Here is a 13,906-nt window from a genome sequence, read left to right on the forward strand (position 1 = left end):
ACTTAAATTATTATTTTTCAAATATCAGCACTTTGTGTAAGTGAAGCTATGGGACGAGTAGAGGCTTAAATTTCAACATCTGAGAAAAGTGAGGAAAAAGATTTCTGCTCTTCATAATCTTGGGTAATTATAGTTTTCACAACTGTTTCTTCGCTTAATTCTCTCAGCAATCCTGCAAGGTACATATTATTTTCCAAAATTTTACCAGTGAGGAAATGGTGGTCCAGAAATGTAACATGCCCAAGACTACACAGGTGGAAAGTCGATTCAAATCCACAGTTCTGGTTCTAAAGTGTTTGAGCATCCTTCTCTCTGCTCTGCCTACTAGCCAGCATGTGTGAGGATAGTCTAGAACGGAAGGGCTCTCATTGTCACAGGCATTTCTGCAAATATCAATCTACCATCACTTGTTTGTTTGTTTTCTTTTCATTTTGTCCATCCAGATACTTTTGGAATTCAAAACGTCAAGTTTGAAAACTAAGATCTTAGAGAGGGTCTGGTATCTCCTTATGTAATTGCAGAAAGCAAGCAAACCTTCAAGGTCTGTAGAATAGAAATCTAACACATTGCTGCTTCCCTGAAAATTGTAACGTGCTCAGTCACCCTCTGTTTAGCAGCCTCCAGGACAAGGAGGCACGTGGAAGGCACGTGGAAGAAGAGGGCCAGCAGGGTGGGGCACGTGGAAGAAGAGGGCCAGCGGGGTGGGGCACGTGGAAGAAGAGGGCCAGCGGGGTGGGGCACGTGGAAGAAGAGGGCCAGCGGGGTGAGGAATGGTGGCTGGCTGCACAGTGTGAGCCAAAGACCCCGGGGCTCTTCCTGTCACCAGCTGGTGAGCAGGGATGGAGATGCAAACACGGTCAAGGGGCAAGTCAACCGGAGGGAATAAGAACAAGAAAACTGGTCAAAGGCCACCTGTGGCCAAGGGTGAATCCTTCCTAGCCTTCCCACAGCTGTGGCTCTTAAGTTAGTGCCACAGACAGTGGTTGCTTTAGGGAACTTATTACTTTATTGATTTTTTACTCCCACCCCATCTCTTTTTATTCCTTTTTTTTTTTTTTTTTTAATTTCCTATTGACTTTGAACATGAAACAGATCGCCCAAGGAGAAAGAGTACTTTTTCTTTCCTGGAGGCCTGCAGTGAAAATCTGAGATGTAATATTTTTGATGGGATATGTCTCTTTATAAGTTTTCATAATGTTTCGGGGAATTACATCTTTAACCCCATTAGGTTCCCCAAATGAAAATGCCACGTTACATCGATGCATTTGGATGAAGTACATATAAGATAATATGCACACAAATATTTCTGTGTTTATGCCTGGAAAGGAAGAGAGAGAGGAAAGGACAGGGAGGGAGGGAGAGAGGGAGGGAGGGAGGGAAGGAGAGAGACCTAGCTGTAAGCTTTCCAAATGTTTGATTTATCCCACAGTCTTATATTAGGAAACATCTAGATGCCTTAAGGTTTAACTTTTCTTAGTCAGAGATTTGGTATGTTGAAAATAAAGGTACAATACTCTTCTGTTTAACATTATAACCAATCATTTTAGTGTTAATCATAAATAACAAAAAATCTCAATTATTTTCGCAGACTACAGAGCAAGAGCAGTAAGCCGCGATGTCTCTGTGCTCACGTTTTGTAGCGTCAGATCTCTGATGTTTGCTGACACTGCTCTCAGCCAGTCGGCGCTCTCCTGGGCGGTGTAAAACTGAAGGATTCCCGTGCTGACCCCATCCAGGGCCAGCACCTCGAATGCACTGGACCTGCAGGAAGAGGAGACAGCGACACTGTGCAAGAAGGCCCCTCAGAGCTGTTTCCTCACCACAGGGAGCGGGGCACAGGAGCAACGTTGTCCTCAAACCTCATGCCCACATGCCCCCAGTAAGGGCCTCTCTCCAGCTTTGCCCAGGATCGATCTGTTGGTTACCACAGGGAAACACAACAGACAAGTGTCATATAACTAACCCGTTTCCATAGGTTTACTGAAATTAAGTTCAAAACTTTGAAATCTCTCATTAATAGCTATTTCTAATTCAATAAAAATATGAAAGGCAATTCATATAGGAAATAATTCACTTTTATAGAAATTTAGGAGTTACTGTTTTATGGGGTCCTTAGTAATAATACTTTCAAAGACCATTTATTTTGTATTTAAAGCTCTTGACACAACGACGATGGGGCAAGTCAAGCATCATCATTGCTCAGCATTGATGGTATTTTACGACCACATATCTATTTTTGAAGTTGGTTCTCCTTCCTTTTTTCCAAGAAAACCACCTTGCCACAAATGCTACCATGACAAACGATTCATAAAAGCAAAATAATTGTTTCTAATTTAGTACTTCTTCTCTATCTTGCAAAGTCTTTTTTTCAAAGATAATTTACACATAACTATTGTTATGGACTGAATTTTGTCCCCCAAATTCGTATGTTGAAGCCCCAATCCCCAGTGTGGATGTGTTTGGAGATGCAGCCTCTAAGGAAAGAATTAAGGTTAAGTGAGGTCAGAGGGTCGGGCCCTGATCCAGCAGGACTAGCGCCTTATAAGAGACATCAGAGAGCTCTCTCCACCATGTGAGGACGCAGTGAGAGGGCGGCTGTCGGCTCTGACCAGAAACTGAACCTTGGTCTTGGACTTCTGGCCTCCAGAACCGTGAGAAAATAAATTTCTGTTGTTTAAGCCCCCCAGTCTGTGGTATTTTGCTATGGCAGCCCAAGAGGACTAATACAACCATTACACAAAAGGAATATCATTTACACTTCTGTTCATTCTTTCTTAAGAAAACAATGCATATCAATCCATGTAGCCTATACCTTCACGTCCTTAAGCACATAAATGAAAGGATAAAAAAATGACAAAACAAATCAAACATACTTTTTTAAAAACAAGGTCCACACTAAATAATGTTTTAATAATCTTTCAGAGGTGAGTTTAATCATGCTTTTGTTAAGCAGGGAGAAGGATACAATCGAAGGAGAAGGAACCGGAGACATTATAAAGCAGTTCTGCATGTTCTTGAGCTGAATCTACCAGACCAGAGTTCCTTCGATTAAACAATCCTTCTCTCTTTTCATAAGCAGATTCCCCTGATTAGACATCATTCCCACCTTGATCACCATTGCTTCCATCAGAACACGAGGTTCATTTACAGACAAGGGTGTCCCCATCCCTGCTCCAGAGTCCTGGCTCAGAGACTTTACCTGGGAGAAAATAGGCCATAAAACCTATAATTCCTGATCTATTTCCAAAGTGCAATAGAGCACGGAGAAGTTCAGGGTTACTGGCACACTCAAAAACAGTGGGAGTCGAGACGAAAGGCAACTGGAAGGAGATCCACAGATTGAATGAATACAGGCTAAACTGTTAGCCGGCTAGTTTTCAGGAGAAAACCTGGGAATCAGGCAGTTGGAAGGAGCTCTCCTGGTGTCAGAACAGGAGCTATTTCTTCAAGGGAACCCAGATTTGACTGGATTACTCTGTAGAGCCATTTACGCCACAAAGCATTGTTGAAAACAACAGACTGATCAGCTGGAAATTAGTGATGTTTAGCAGCTGGCTGGTCAGGGAAGGAGACAAAGGGAACCTGCCAAACACCACCATCATCCCAGGGTGGCTGCGGGCACACCCCAACTGCACCTCCATGAGCCCACCATCAGAGGCTCAACACTCCTGAGGGGGAGGGCAGAGGAGAGATCTCACTAAAACAATCCACCCAGTCACTAAACGACAAGCGAACAAATAACAATAAAGCCCAGGTGGGGGTGAGGGTTGGGACCAGTACCCAGAGTTGCTGGAAACATGAGAGCATGATGTGTACACTGGGTCTGAGGTGACCAGATGTCACATTAAACAGAAAGAGTTACACATGTGTTCAAGGAACTAAAGGAAACAGTGTTTAAAGAAATAAAGGTATGTGACTGTGTCACAACAAATAGAGAATACAACAGAGATAGAAACTGCAAGAAAGATCCAAATGGATATACTGGAGTTAAAAAGTACAATAACTAAAATGACAAATTTGCTAGAGAGGTTCAATAGTAGATTCCAACTGACGTAAGAATCAGCAAACTTGAAGATAGATTGATAGAGTACATGTAGCCCAAAGAATAGAAAAAGAGTGAGGAAAAATCATCAGAGCCTCTGAGGACCGTGAGGTACTGTCAAGTGCAACAACACAGGCAAAATGGCAGGACCAGAGGAGAGGAGAGGGAAAGGAGAAGAAAAAATATTCCAAGTATCAATGGCTGAAAACTCCCCAAATTCATTGAAAAACACTAACCTACACATCCAGGAAGCTCCAATAACTCCAAACAGGAAAAACACAAGTAGATCCACAAATAACTTACAATGTTAATAAAGCTGAAAATGAAAGATAAGGGAGAAATCTTACAGCAGCAGGAGAAAAACAGCTCCTCAGTTACAAGGGATCCCCCAAAGTTAGCAGTTGACTTCTCAGCAGAAACAGAGGAGGCCAGAAGACAGCAGGACAATATATTCAAAGTAAAAATCTGTCAACCAGGTAAGAATAAAGAAACCAATACAGCTCTGTCCACCAAAGCTATATTTCAAAAATGAAGGTGAGATAAAGACATTCCCAGGTAAACAAAACTGAGAGAATTTGTTGCTAGCAAAACCTCCTTACAAAAAATGCTGATGGAAACTCTTTAGGCTGAAAGCAGATGACTCCTGACCGCAATTTGAATCCACACGAAAAAGCAAAGACCGCCAGTGAAGGTAATAATGTAATTACAAAAGATGGGGTACACAGTTTTCTCCTTTCTTATTGTAAACGGCGTAAAGATCATTGTATAAAATAATACATCTATGATGTATCGCCGGGCTATAAAATGCAGAAATGTAGAAATGTAATATATGTGCATATATGTAATATACATAATTCGTGTGTAATATATTTGTTAATAACAGCACAAGGAGGTGGGTGGGAGCAAGGCTGTAACGGGCTAAGGAACTGAAAACAAATGGTAAATTAATAACTAATTAGATCGACTGTGGTAATCATATCACAATGTATATGCACATCAAAACATCATGTTGTACACGTTATATACAATTTTTATTTGCCAATCATACCTCAATAAAGCTGCAAAAAAGACAATTTAAAGCCAAAAAATTATATCTTTGTTGGATCTGTAATATCAATAGATGTAATATGTGTAACAATAACAGTGCAAAAAGAGGAAAGCGGGTAGCGCTGTATAGGAGTAACAGTTCTACATGTTACTGGAATTAAACTAGTGTAAATCTGAAGCTGATTCTGATAAGTTAAGATGTCTGTATATGCTAAATCCTAGAGCAACCACTAAAATGTAAATACATAAATATTCAGAAAAAATCATTAAAGAAATTTAAATGTCTAACTAGAAAATATTCACATAATATAAGAGAAAGCAGGAAAAGAGGAACAGAGGAATAAAAAAGACATGGAACCCACAGAAAATAAAAAGCAAAACGGCAGACATAAATCCAACTATTACAAGAATAATATATACTTGAATGGTTAAATAATCCAATCAAAAAGTAGAGATTTTCAAGGGCCAGACTAGTGGTGTAGTGGTTAAGTTCGTGTGCTCCGCTTCGGCGGCCCTGAGGTTTGGAGGTCCAGATCCCAGGCACGGAACCTATGCACCGCTTATCAAGCCATGCTGTGGCAGCATCCCACATATAAAGTAGAGGAAGATGGGCAGGGATGTTAGCCCTGAGCCAATCTTCCTCAGCAAAAAGAGGAGGATTGGCAACAGACATTAGCTCAGGGCTAATCTTCCTCAGCAAAAAATAAAGGAAAAAAAAAAAGTAGAGCTTTTCAGACTGAATAGAAAAAATAAGATGCAACTATATTCTGTCTTCAAGAGACACACTTTAGATTCAAAGTTACAAACAGATGGAAACAAAAGATGGAAAAAAGATGTATCATACAAACAGCAAACACAAGAAAGCTGGAGTTCCTGTGCTAGTATCACAGAAAATAGAATTTAAAACTAAAATGTTACTAGAAATAAAAAGGGACAGTTTAAAAATATAAATGGTCGATCCATTGGGAAGATATAACAATGATAATCATATATGCACCTAAAAATAGAACATCAAAATACAAGAAGCAAAAACTAACAGTAAGGAAAGGAGAAATAGACGATTCAACAACAATAGTTGGAGGCTTCAATACCTCACTTTTAATAATGAATAGAAAAACTAGGCAGAAGATCAACAAGAAAATAGAAGATCTGAACAACACCAAAATCCAACCACATCTAGCGACATTTGTAGAACCCTCCATGCAATAACAACACACTATACGTTCTTTTCAAGTACACACAGAACATTCTCCAGGACAGACCATATGCTAGGCCATAACAAAAATCTCAATATATTTAAAAGGACACAAATAATGCAAAATATGTTTTCTGATCACAATGGAATAAAATTTGAAATCAATAGCAGAAAAAAAATTGGAAACTCATAAATATATGGAAATTAAACAATATAATCTAAATAACCAATTGATCAAAGTAGAAATAAAAAGGGAAATGAGAAAATAATTTGAGATGAATGAAGATGAACACATGATATTCCAAAACTTATGGAATGCAGCTAAGGCAGTGCTTAGAGGGACCCTTGTAAATGCCTGTATATATATAATGAAAGCAAAAGATCTCACATCAATTACCTTCCATCTTGAGACACTAGAAAATGAAGAGCAAACTAAACATAAAGCAAGCAGAAAAAGGAAATAATAAGATTAGATCCGGGATTAATCAAACAGAGAATAGAAAAAATAGAGAAAACCAATGTAACCCAAGTCTGGTTCTTTGAAAAGAACAGCAAAATTGACAAACTTTTAGCTACATTTACCAAGAAAATAAGAAAAAAGCCTCAAAATACTAGAATAAGAAACGAAAGAGGAACTATTACTATCAATAATAGAGAAATAAAAAGGATTATAAAGGAATTCTATGAACAACTGTATGCCAATAAACAAGATAACGTAGATGAAATGGAAAAATGCTAGAAAGAGTCAAACTACCAAAAATAACTCAAGAAGAAACCTGAATAGACAATATTTCAAGCGGAGAGATTGAATTATTAAAAAACTAACTACAAAGAAACAAAAAACTAACCACAAAGAAAAGCTGAGGCCCAGATGGCTTCACTGCTGAACTCTATCAAACATTCAAAGGAGAATTAATAGCAACTATTCACACATTCTGCCCAAAATAGAAGAAAACATTTCCCAACTTATGTTATAAGGCCAATACTACCCTGATACCAAAACCACAAGACATCACAAGAAAACTACAGACCAGTAACTGTTTTAAATATGGATGCAAAAATCCTCCATTAAATACTAGCAAACTGAATCCAGCAACATGTATTAAGAATTATATACCATATGTATACACAATGGAATACTACTCAGCCACAACAAATGATGAAATCCAGCCGTTTGTGACAACATGGATGGACACTGAGGGTATTATGCTAAGTGAAATAAGTCAGAAGGAGAAGTTCAAATACCATATGATCTCACTCATAAGTAGAAGATAAAAACAACAACAAACAAACACATAGAGACAGAGATTGGATTGGTGGTTACCAGAGGGGAAGGGGGGAGGGAGGAGGGTGAAAGGGATGATCAGGCACATGTGTGTGGTGATGGATTGTAATTAGTATTTGGGCAGTGAACATGATGTAATCTACATAGAAATAGAAGTATAATGATGTAAACCTGAAATTTATACAATGTTATAAACCAATGTGACCACAATAACAAAAAAATAATTATATACCATAATCAATTAGATTTATCCCAGGAATTCAAGGTTGGTTTGATATCTGAAAATAAATTAATATTATACATTATAGCAACAGAATAAAAAAACACAAATCATATGATCATCTAAATAGTCACAGAAAATGCACTTGACAAAATACAACACCCTTTCATGTTAGAAAACACTCAACAAACTAAGACCAGAAGAGAGTGTCCTCAGCCTGATGAAGGGCTTCTATGCAAGTCCAGGCAGACGGTACAGACTGTTGGTTCTACAAGGAATAGGGATGAGTTTCGAGTCCCAGTACATTCATACTTTTGCTGTATGAGACAAGCCAGACACCTAACTTCTGAGATTCATTTTCCTTGTCTACATGATGGGCTTCAGAAAGCCAGTTGTACCATAGAATGGAAATATTGTGAGAAACAAATGGGATAACATAGATAAGGTTTCTGTAAACCCACAGGTACCATAAAAACACTGTTACTCAGGCATTTGTCAAAGAACGAAATACAAATTAAATATTATAAAAATAGAAATGGTGAAAGTTGTTGACATTAATGCTGATGATAGATACCAACATATTAATAAAGTATGAAAAAAATTTATATTTTTCTTATTGTTATAAAAGTCATATTAATTAGAGTCAATTATACAAACTATTTCATGTATGCCTGAATGATAGATTACCATTCTTATCCTCTAGATAGACTCTGAGGATTTATTTTCTCAGCATGTCACGTGCACAGAGTTTAGGCTCACCTGTGACATCGCTTCCCACTGCTCACAGGTGGAACCTGGCCTCATGGCTCTGTAGTCACAGCATCTGCTCAGGCTTTTCACGATTTTATCCATATGGTCAAAGTCATTGTCAGAGCTAAAAATCACAGTGTACCTACTGCTCAGGACTCAGCATGCTCTGTGATGGTCACACGTCAGATTTTAGGAATCACCAGTAAAAGCTACACCAAGAGAAGCCACGGTGCTTGGTGCCTCTGAGCTCCCCAGGGAGACACCAAGCCAAGTCCCAGACACCGTGATCAATGGGACAGTCAGGAACTGACAATGCCAAGGCTTTTGGAAAGCCTACCTCCTTCCCAGGATTCCTGCAAGCCCTTAGAGAATTTTTGAATTTCAAAAAGGAAATTGGGAACCTAGTTTCATACTATAGGAAGTGAATCAATTCACAGTTTTGGACTAAGGGAAAGAAATCTATTCCAATGAGTTCAAAGCACACATTTCTTCATTTATTAGAACATTAAGGAACTGAAAGCTACATCTTTAGGCCTGAACTGTGTTTGGAGGAGAAGTCTGGGTCTTTCCCCTCGAGCTTCTTCAGATCCACGCTTTGCACTTCTACGAGAACTCAAAATTTACAAATCGTCTTTTTAATAAGTTCTATCATTTTTAAAGAACTAATACATTCAACCTTCCAAAATTATCCAAAGAACCTCTTCTCCACGGATTATGGTTCATGACCATCCATCACTCTCTGGGTTGCTGCCAACACCTCTCCCTCTACACCTGGACAGTAACTGGGAGGAAAGGGAGACTGCACACTTGCATCTGTTTTCTTTATTTAACTTGGAGGCTCTGTGCTTTGGACACTGAGGGATAGTGTGTTTATTTTAGCTCATGATTGAGAGTTATGAGCATTCACCACACAAAATGAGAGGAAAAATGTGTATTTTTCTCAGAATTTGAAAACTCTTCAAATTTTCTTTCAAATATTACATTTCAAGACTGTGTCTGTAGCATGGGTATTATTTTTTAGTGTAAGTCAGAGAAATATCTTCTTTCTCCTTTCGCCATCACACAGCAGCATTTCTAAGTACTCCATGTCAAATATTAACAAAGACAGCCAATTTAAATTCAGGCACCATTCTTCCTGTATCTTTGTTTATTAAAAAGTCATTATTACTGGAAAATTAAGGGCACAAATAAAGTGTTCACTCAAGACAGAAGGAAGTATAGGTCCAGAAAAAGAAGATAATTTTTCCTCTGTGGTGCCTAAAAGAACAACTTGTCATCCTCCTCTGTCACCTCCTGTCCCCTTTAGGAGACCAGCTCTGTGTCCTCCTGGCCCCTCGCCCTTCACGGAGCAGGGATGTCAGAGCTGTGAGAGGCGGAGGCCCCACATGGGCAGAGCCACCGCCAGATGGTTGAGCACCTGGAAGGGATCCCGCTGAAAGGAAGGGAGATAAAGCAGAACCTCATTCATGACTCTGCTCCTTTGGCTTTTACGTGGGGTGTTTGCTGCCTGCATTTGCTACTGGAGGGGAACTTCCCAAGGGCGTGGACGTCCAGGGCTCGTTCACTTCACCTCCTCCAGCCTCCACAACAGCACCTGCACGTATCCCCTGCAAGGATGCTTGCTGCACGAATACACGCCTGAGAACACCCAGCATGAGGTAAAATGCGCTGCCAGTGACGCAGAATCCCTCTCCCCAGGCCCAGCCTCGCTGTGTGGGTTCCTCCTCCAACGCAGGCACACGGGGCCGCCCGCCTGGGTGGTGAGGATGACCTCAAGGAGGTGGATAAGTGACTGCACTTGCCTGGCGTATGTTAAGCGTGTATTATTGTAATTATCCTCCCTCGTAGGGAAAGTCTGTGAGCGAGGGCACCGACACCGCACTGAATGGGGTGTGCTCCTTTCAACACATCTGCTACCTGGCAAGTCACCTTGTGTGTAAGAGGGAAGGCATCTGTGTTACGAGAACTGCTCACACCCAGAAATAACAACTACCTAGAATCGCAGCAACAATAATAAGACCTAAAGGTTATCATTTATTCAGAGGTTGCTTGGCACCAGGCACTATTCTAAGTAATTTACATTTTAAATTATTTCACCTCAGGCCCGGCCCGGCCCCTCGGCTGAGTGGTTCAAGCTCCCCACACTCCGCTTTGGGGGCCCGGGTTTGTGGGTTTGTATCCCGGGTGTGGACCTACTCCACTCACCAGCCATGCTGTGGCAGTGACCCACATACAAAAATATAGAGGAACCCTGGCACAGATGTTAGCTCAGGGCTAATCTTCCTCAAGCAAAAAAAAAAAAAAAAGAGGAGGATTGGCAGCAGATGTTAGCTTAAGGCAAATCTTCCTCAGCAAAAAAATAAAAATAAAAATTATTCCACCTCACAGCAATCTTATGAAGCGGGTGTCATTATTTCAGTTTCTCAGAGTGAAGGCTGTGGCAGTGAGGGACTGTGTCCCCTGCCCAGATGGGCAGCCGACAGGGTGGAGGCTGGACTGTGCACAGGTAAGCTCTCTCCAGCTCTCAGACTCTGAGCAGTTACCTACGAGAATGAAATTATTACCCAGATTTTAGTGCACAAACACGAGCAGCTGCATCACGGGTTTCTGTCCTGCTTCTCGATTTTCCGGCCAACCGGTGCCCCACTGCTTGCCCCTGACCACCTGAGGAGGCACTGCCAGTCACCAGGCAGGACGTGTGACTGTCACCATACAGAGCCTCGCACCCCAGCCACACGGTCCCTCTCGCACACAGTCGCCCGAGTCTGCTCAGCGTCAGCACAAGCCTTTTCTCTGTGAATCTCCCGTGCATCCTCCCACTCTGCAAGGCCGGGGTCGGCCATCACTGCCCTACGAATCGCTGTGCTTGTGCCGGACACGGTAGATGCCCAATTCCTGCTCTGCAAATAAATGCAGTCATTTTTTTTAAGAGCTATTTCATCATTGCTAATAGATATTTTGTGTGTTTTCGTTGTTGTTGTTTTTAAGGGCAAACGTAGAGAGTTGAGTGTATTAACTTAAAAAACACACACAAGACCTCTTCTATTGATGACTAACCAGCTCCTTATAAAAACATCCATATTTATTAAACGCACCGTTAAGGACGGTGTTTGAGGCATAAGGACAGCGACAAGGTACGGCAGCCTACCTCCTGTGTTTCGGGCAGCAGGCAGGCCTGGGATCAAGCTTCTGTAGTTGCTAAAGGTGTTTGCACAGTATGTCTAACCATCTTGACTGTTCTCAAATTCTTCATGTTTGAACAAATAAACATTTTAAAAGTTCACTTTACCTAATGATTAAAGTTACTTTGAACAAACTCAAAATACTACAAATTGAGAGCAGATAAATATTTATCATCTATAAAAATAAAACAAAACACTTTTTTTTTTATAGTGTTTATTTATTTTTTGTGAGGAAGACCGGCCCTGAGCTAACATCTATTGCCAACCCTCCTCCCTTTTTTTTTTCCCCTTTTTCTCCCCAAAGCCCCAGTAGATAGTTGTATGTCATAGTTGCACATCCTTCTAGTTGCTGTATGTGGGATGCAGCCTCAGCATGGCCGGACAAGCGGTGCGTCGGTGTGCGCCCGGGATCCAAACCTGGGCTGCCAGTAGCGGAGCGCAGGCACTTAACCGCTAAGCCACGGGGCCGGCCCCCAAAACACATTCTAAAAGATTCGTAGATGGCTAAATCCCCTGGCACTTCTAAGTCTCGAAGTTTTGTTGTTATAACCATTTTGAATAAGGGAACCCTCGACTTCATCCTGTAGCTAAGGAAATTAAGAATAACAAACATCACGTCTCTCCACATTTTCTTTCAGCCTTTGGTTAGAAGCGTCCTCAGGATTTCCCTCCATGTACATGTGTCGGTGTGTGACGCCAGGAGGGCATGACTCTGTCCTGGAGGCTTTCGCTTCCATGAAGCAGACCTTGTGAGTCCCAGACATCTCTTCAACATTAATGACCCGTCATCTCTAATGGGAGCAACTGCTGAACCAGCATAAAATTTTACTGGTGCCACGAGGAAGGAAACATTCCATCCAGTTCCACTTCTGTATCTTCTTCTGATTTAACTACTGTGAAAATCTGAACTACTGGCTGAATACACAGATTTGCTGAAATGGTGCCATCTGCCCTGGGGATGCTCTGAGTAATGATTCCTTCCTTGGAAAATACACATTTTACCCACATAGCCCTCTTTTCTGTTATGCTGATTACCCTTTATTTCTAAATTCAAATCCATATTCTAACTACTTAATTCATGTGGATTTCATCTAACTGAATAACCTCTTAGACTCTCTTAAAGCCAACTGAATCAAAGGAATTGCGGTAAAATAGTAGAGTTTGGTATTGGGTGATGGCTTTATTGGTCAGTAGAATTTTTCACTTTTCAACTTGCACTTTTTGTGCATAACAAATTGGTTTTTAGAAATATTTTTTCATTTATTCCATAGGAAGCTAATTTAAGAAATTATTCAAGAGAAACAGACACGTGCACACACCAAACTTTCTGGTGGAGAATGGGATGCCTGACAAACCATTCTAAAGGCCTTAAAATGTTTTAACCCTTTCGTCCCATAATCCAAGTATGTTATTTATTCTAATGAAATGATCACTAATATGGACAGAAATTTATATATAAAAACATTATAGCATTCCATAAAATATTTTTAAAAAGAAAAATAACTTACTGCTCCTGAAACCGAGCATGAAGAGGTTAAAAAAATCTTCCCTGGGCTAGAAGAAGTTAGCAAAAACTTTGAGATAAGCTTTGCGAACTGCAGCTGTGCATATTCAGCATAATCAACCATTGTTTACAACTAAGCAGGTCTTTCTGTCCCTCCTAAGTATACAGTGAGCTGTCTTCCCAGGAAGTCAAGGTCCAGACGTCAAGATTCAGCCTCACAAGGCCAAATGCAGGCTGAAGCTGAAAACTAACTGGAAAAGTCCAGACAGTCAAGTGAAAGAAATTCAGTCTTCAAGGCAGAAGGCAAGCTGATGGGAAGGTGCCAACCAGCACGTCCACATGCTCCCCTCCCCCACCTAAAACCCCAGCATGTGCTCCCCTCCCCCACCTAAAACCCCAGCATGTGCTCCCCCTCCCCCACCTAAAACCCCAGCACCTGCTCCCCCTCCCCCACCTAAACCCCCAGCACACACTCCCCCTCCCCTACCTAAACCCCAGCACCTGCTCCCCCTCCCCCACCTAAAACCCCAGCACCTGCTCCCTCTCCCCCACCTAAACCCCCAGCACACACTCCCCCTCCCCTACCTAAACCCCAGCACCTGCTCCCCCTCCCCCACCTAAACCCCAGAACCTGCTCCCTCTCCCCAACCTAAACCCCCAGCACACACTCCCCCTCCCCTA

General features: G+C 41.2%; 1 protein-coding gene across 6 annotated transcripts in view; it reads right to left on the minus strand.

The window, feature by feature from the left end:
- The window catches only part of SNTG2 (syntrophin gamma 2), a 303,678-nt gene that overhangs the window by 100,001 nt on the left and 189,771 nt on the right, over window positions 1–13,906 (minus strand). For all 6 annotated transcript variants that reach the window (XM_058551873.1, XM_058551875.1, XM_058551872.1 and 3 more), the window contains one exon: window positions 1,632–1,761. In XM_058551873.1, coding sequence (XP_058407856.1) covers window positions 1,632–1,761 — 130 coding nt within the window. The remainder of the gene's footprint in view (window positions 1–1,631; window positions 1,762–13,906) is intronic.

This window comes from Diceros bicornis, chromosome 12 (assembly GCF_020826845.1).
Source record: "Diceros bicornis minor isolate mBicDic1 chromosome 12, mDicBic1.mat.cur, whole genome shotgun sequence".
Lineage (NCBI taxonomy): Eukaryota > Metazoa > Chordata > Mammalia > Perissodactyla > Rhinocerotidae > Diceros > Diceros bicornis.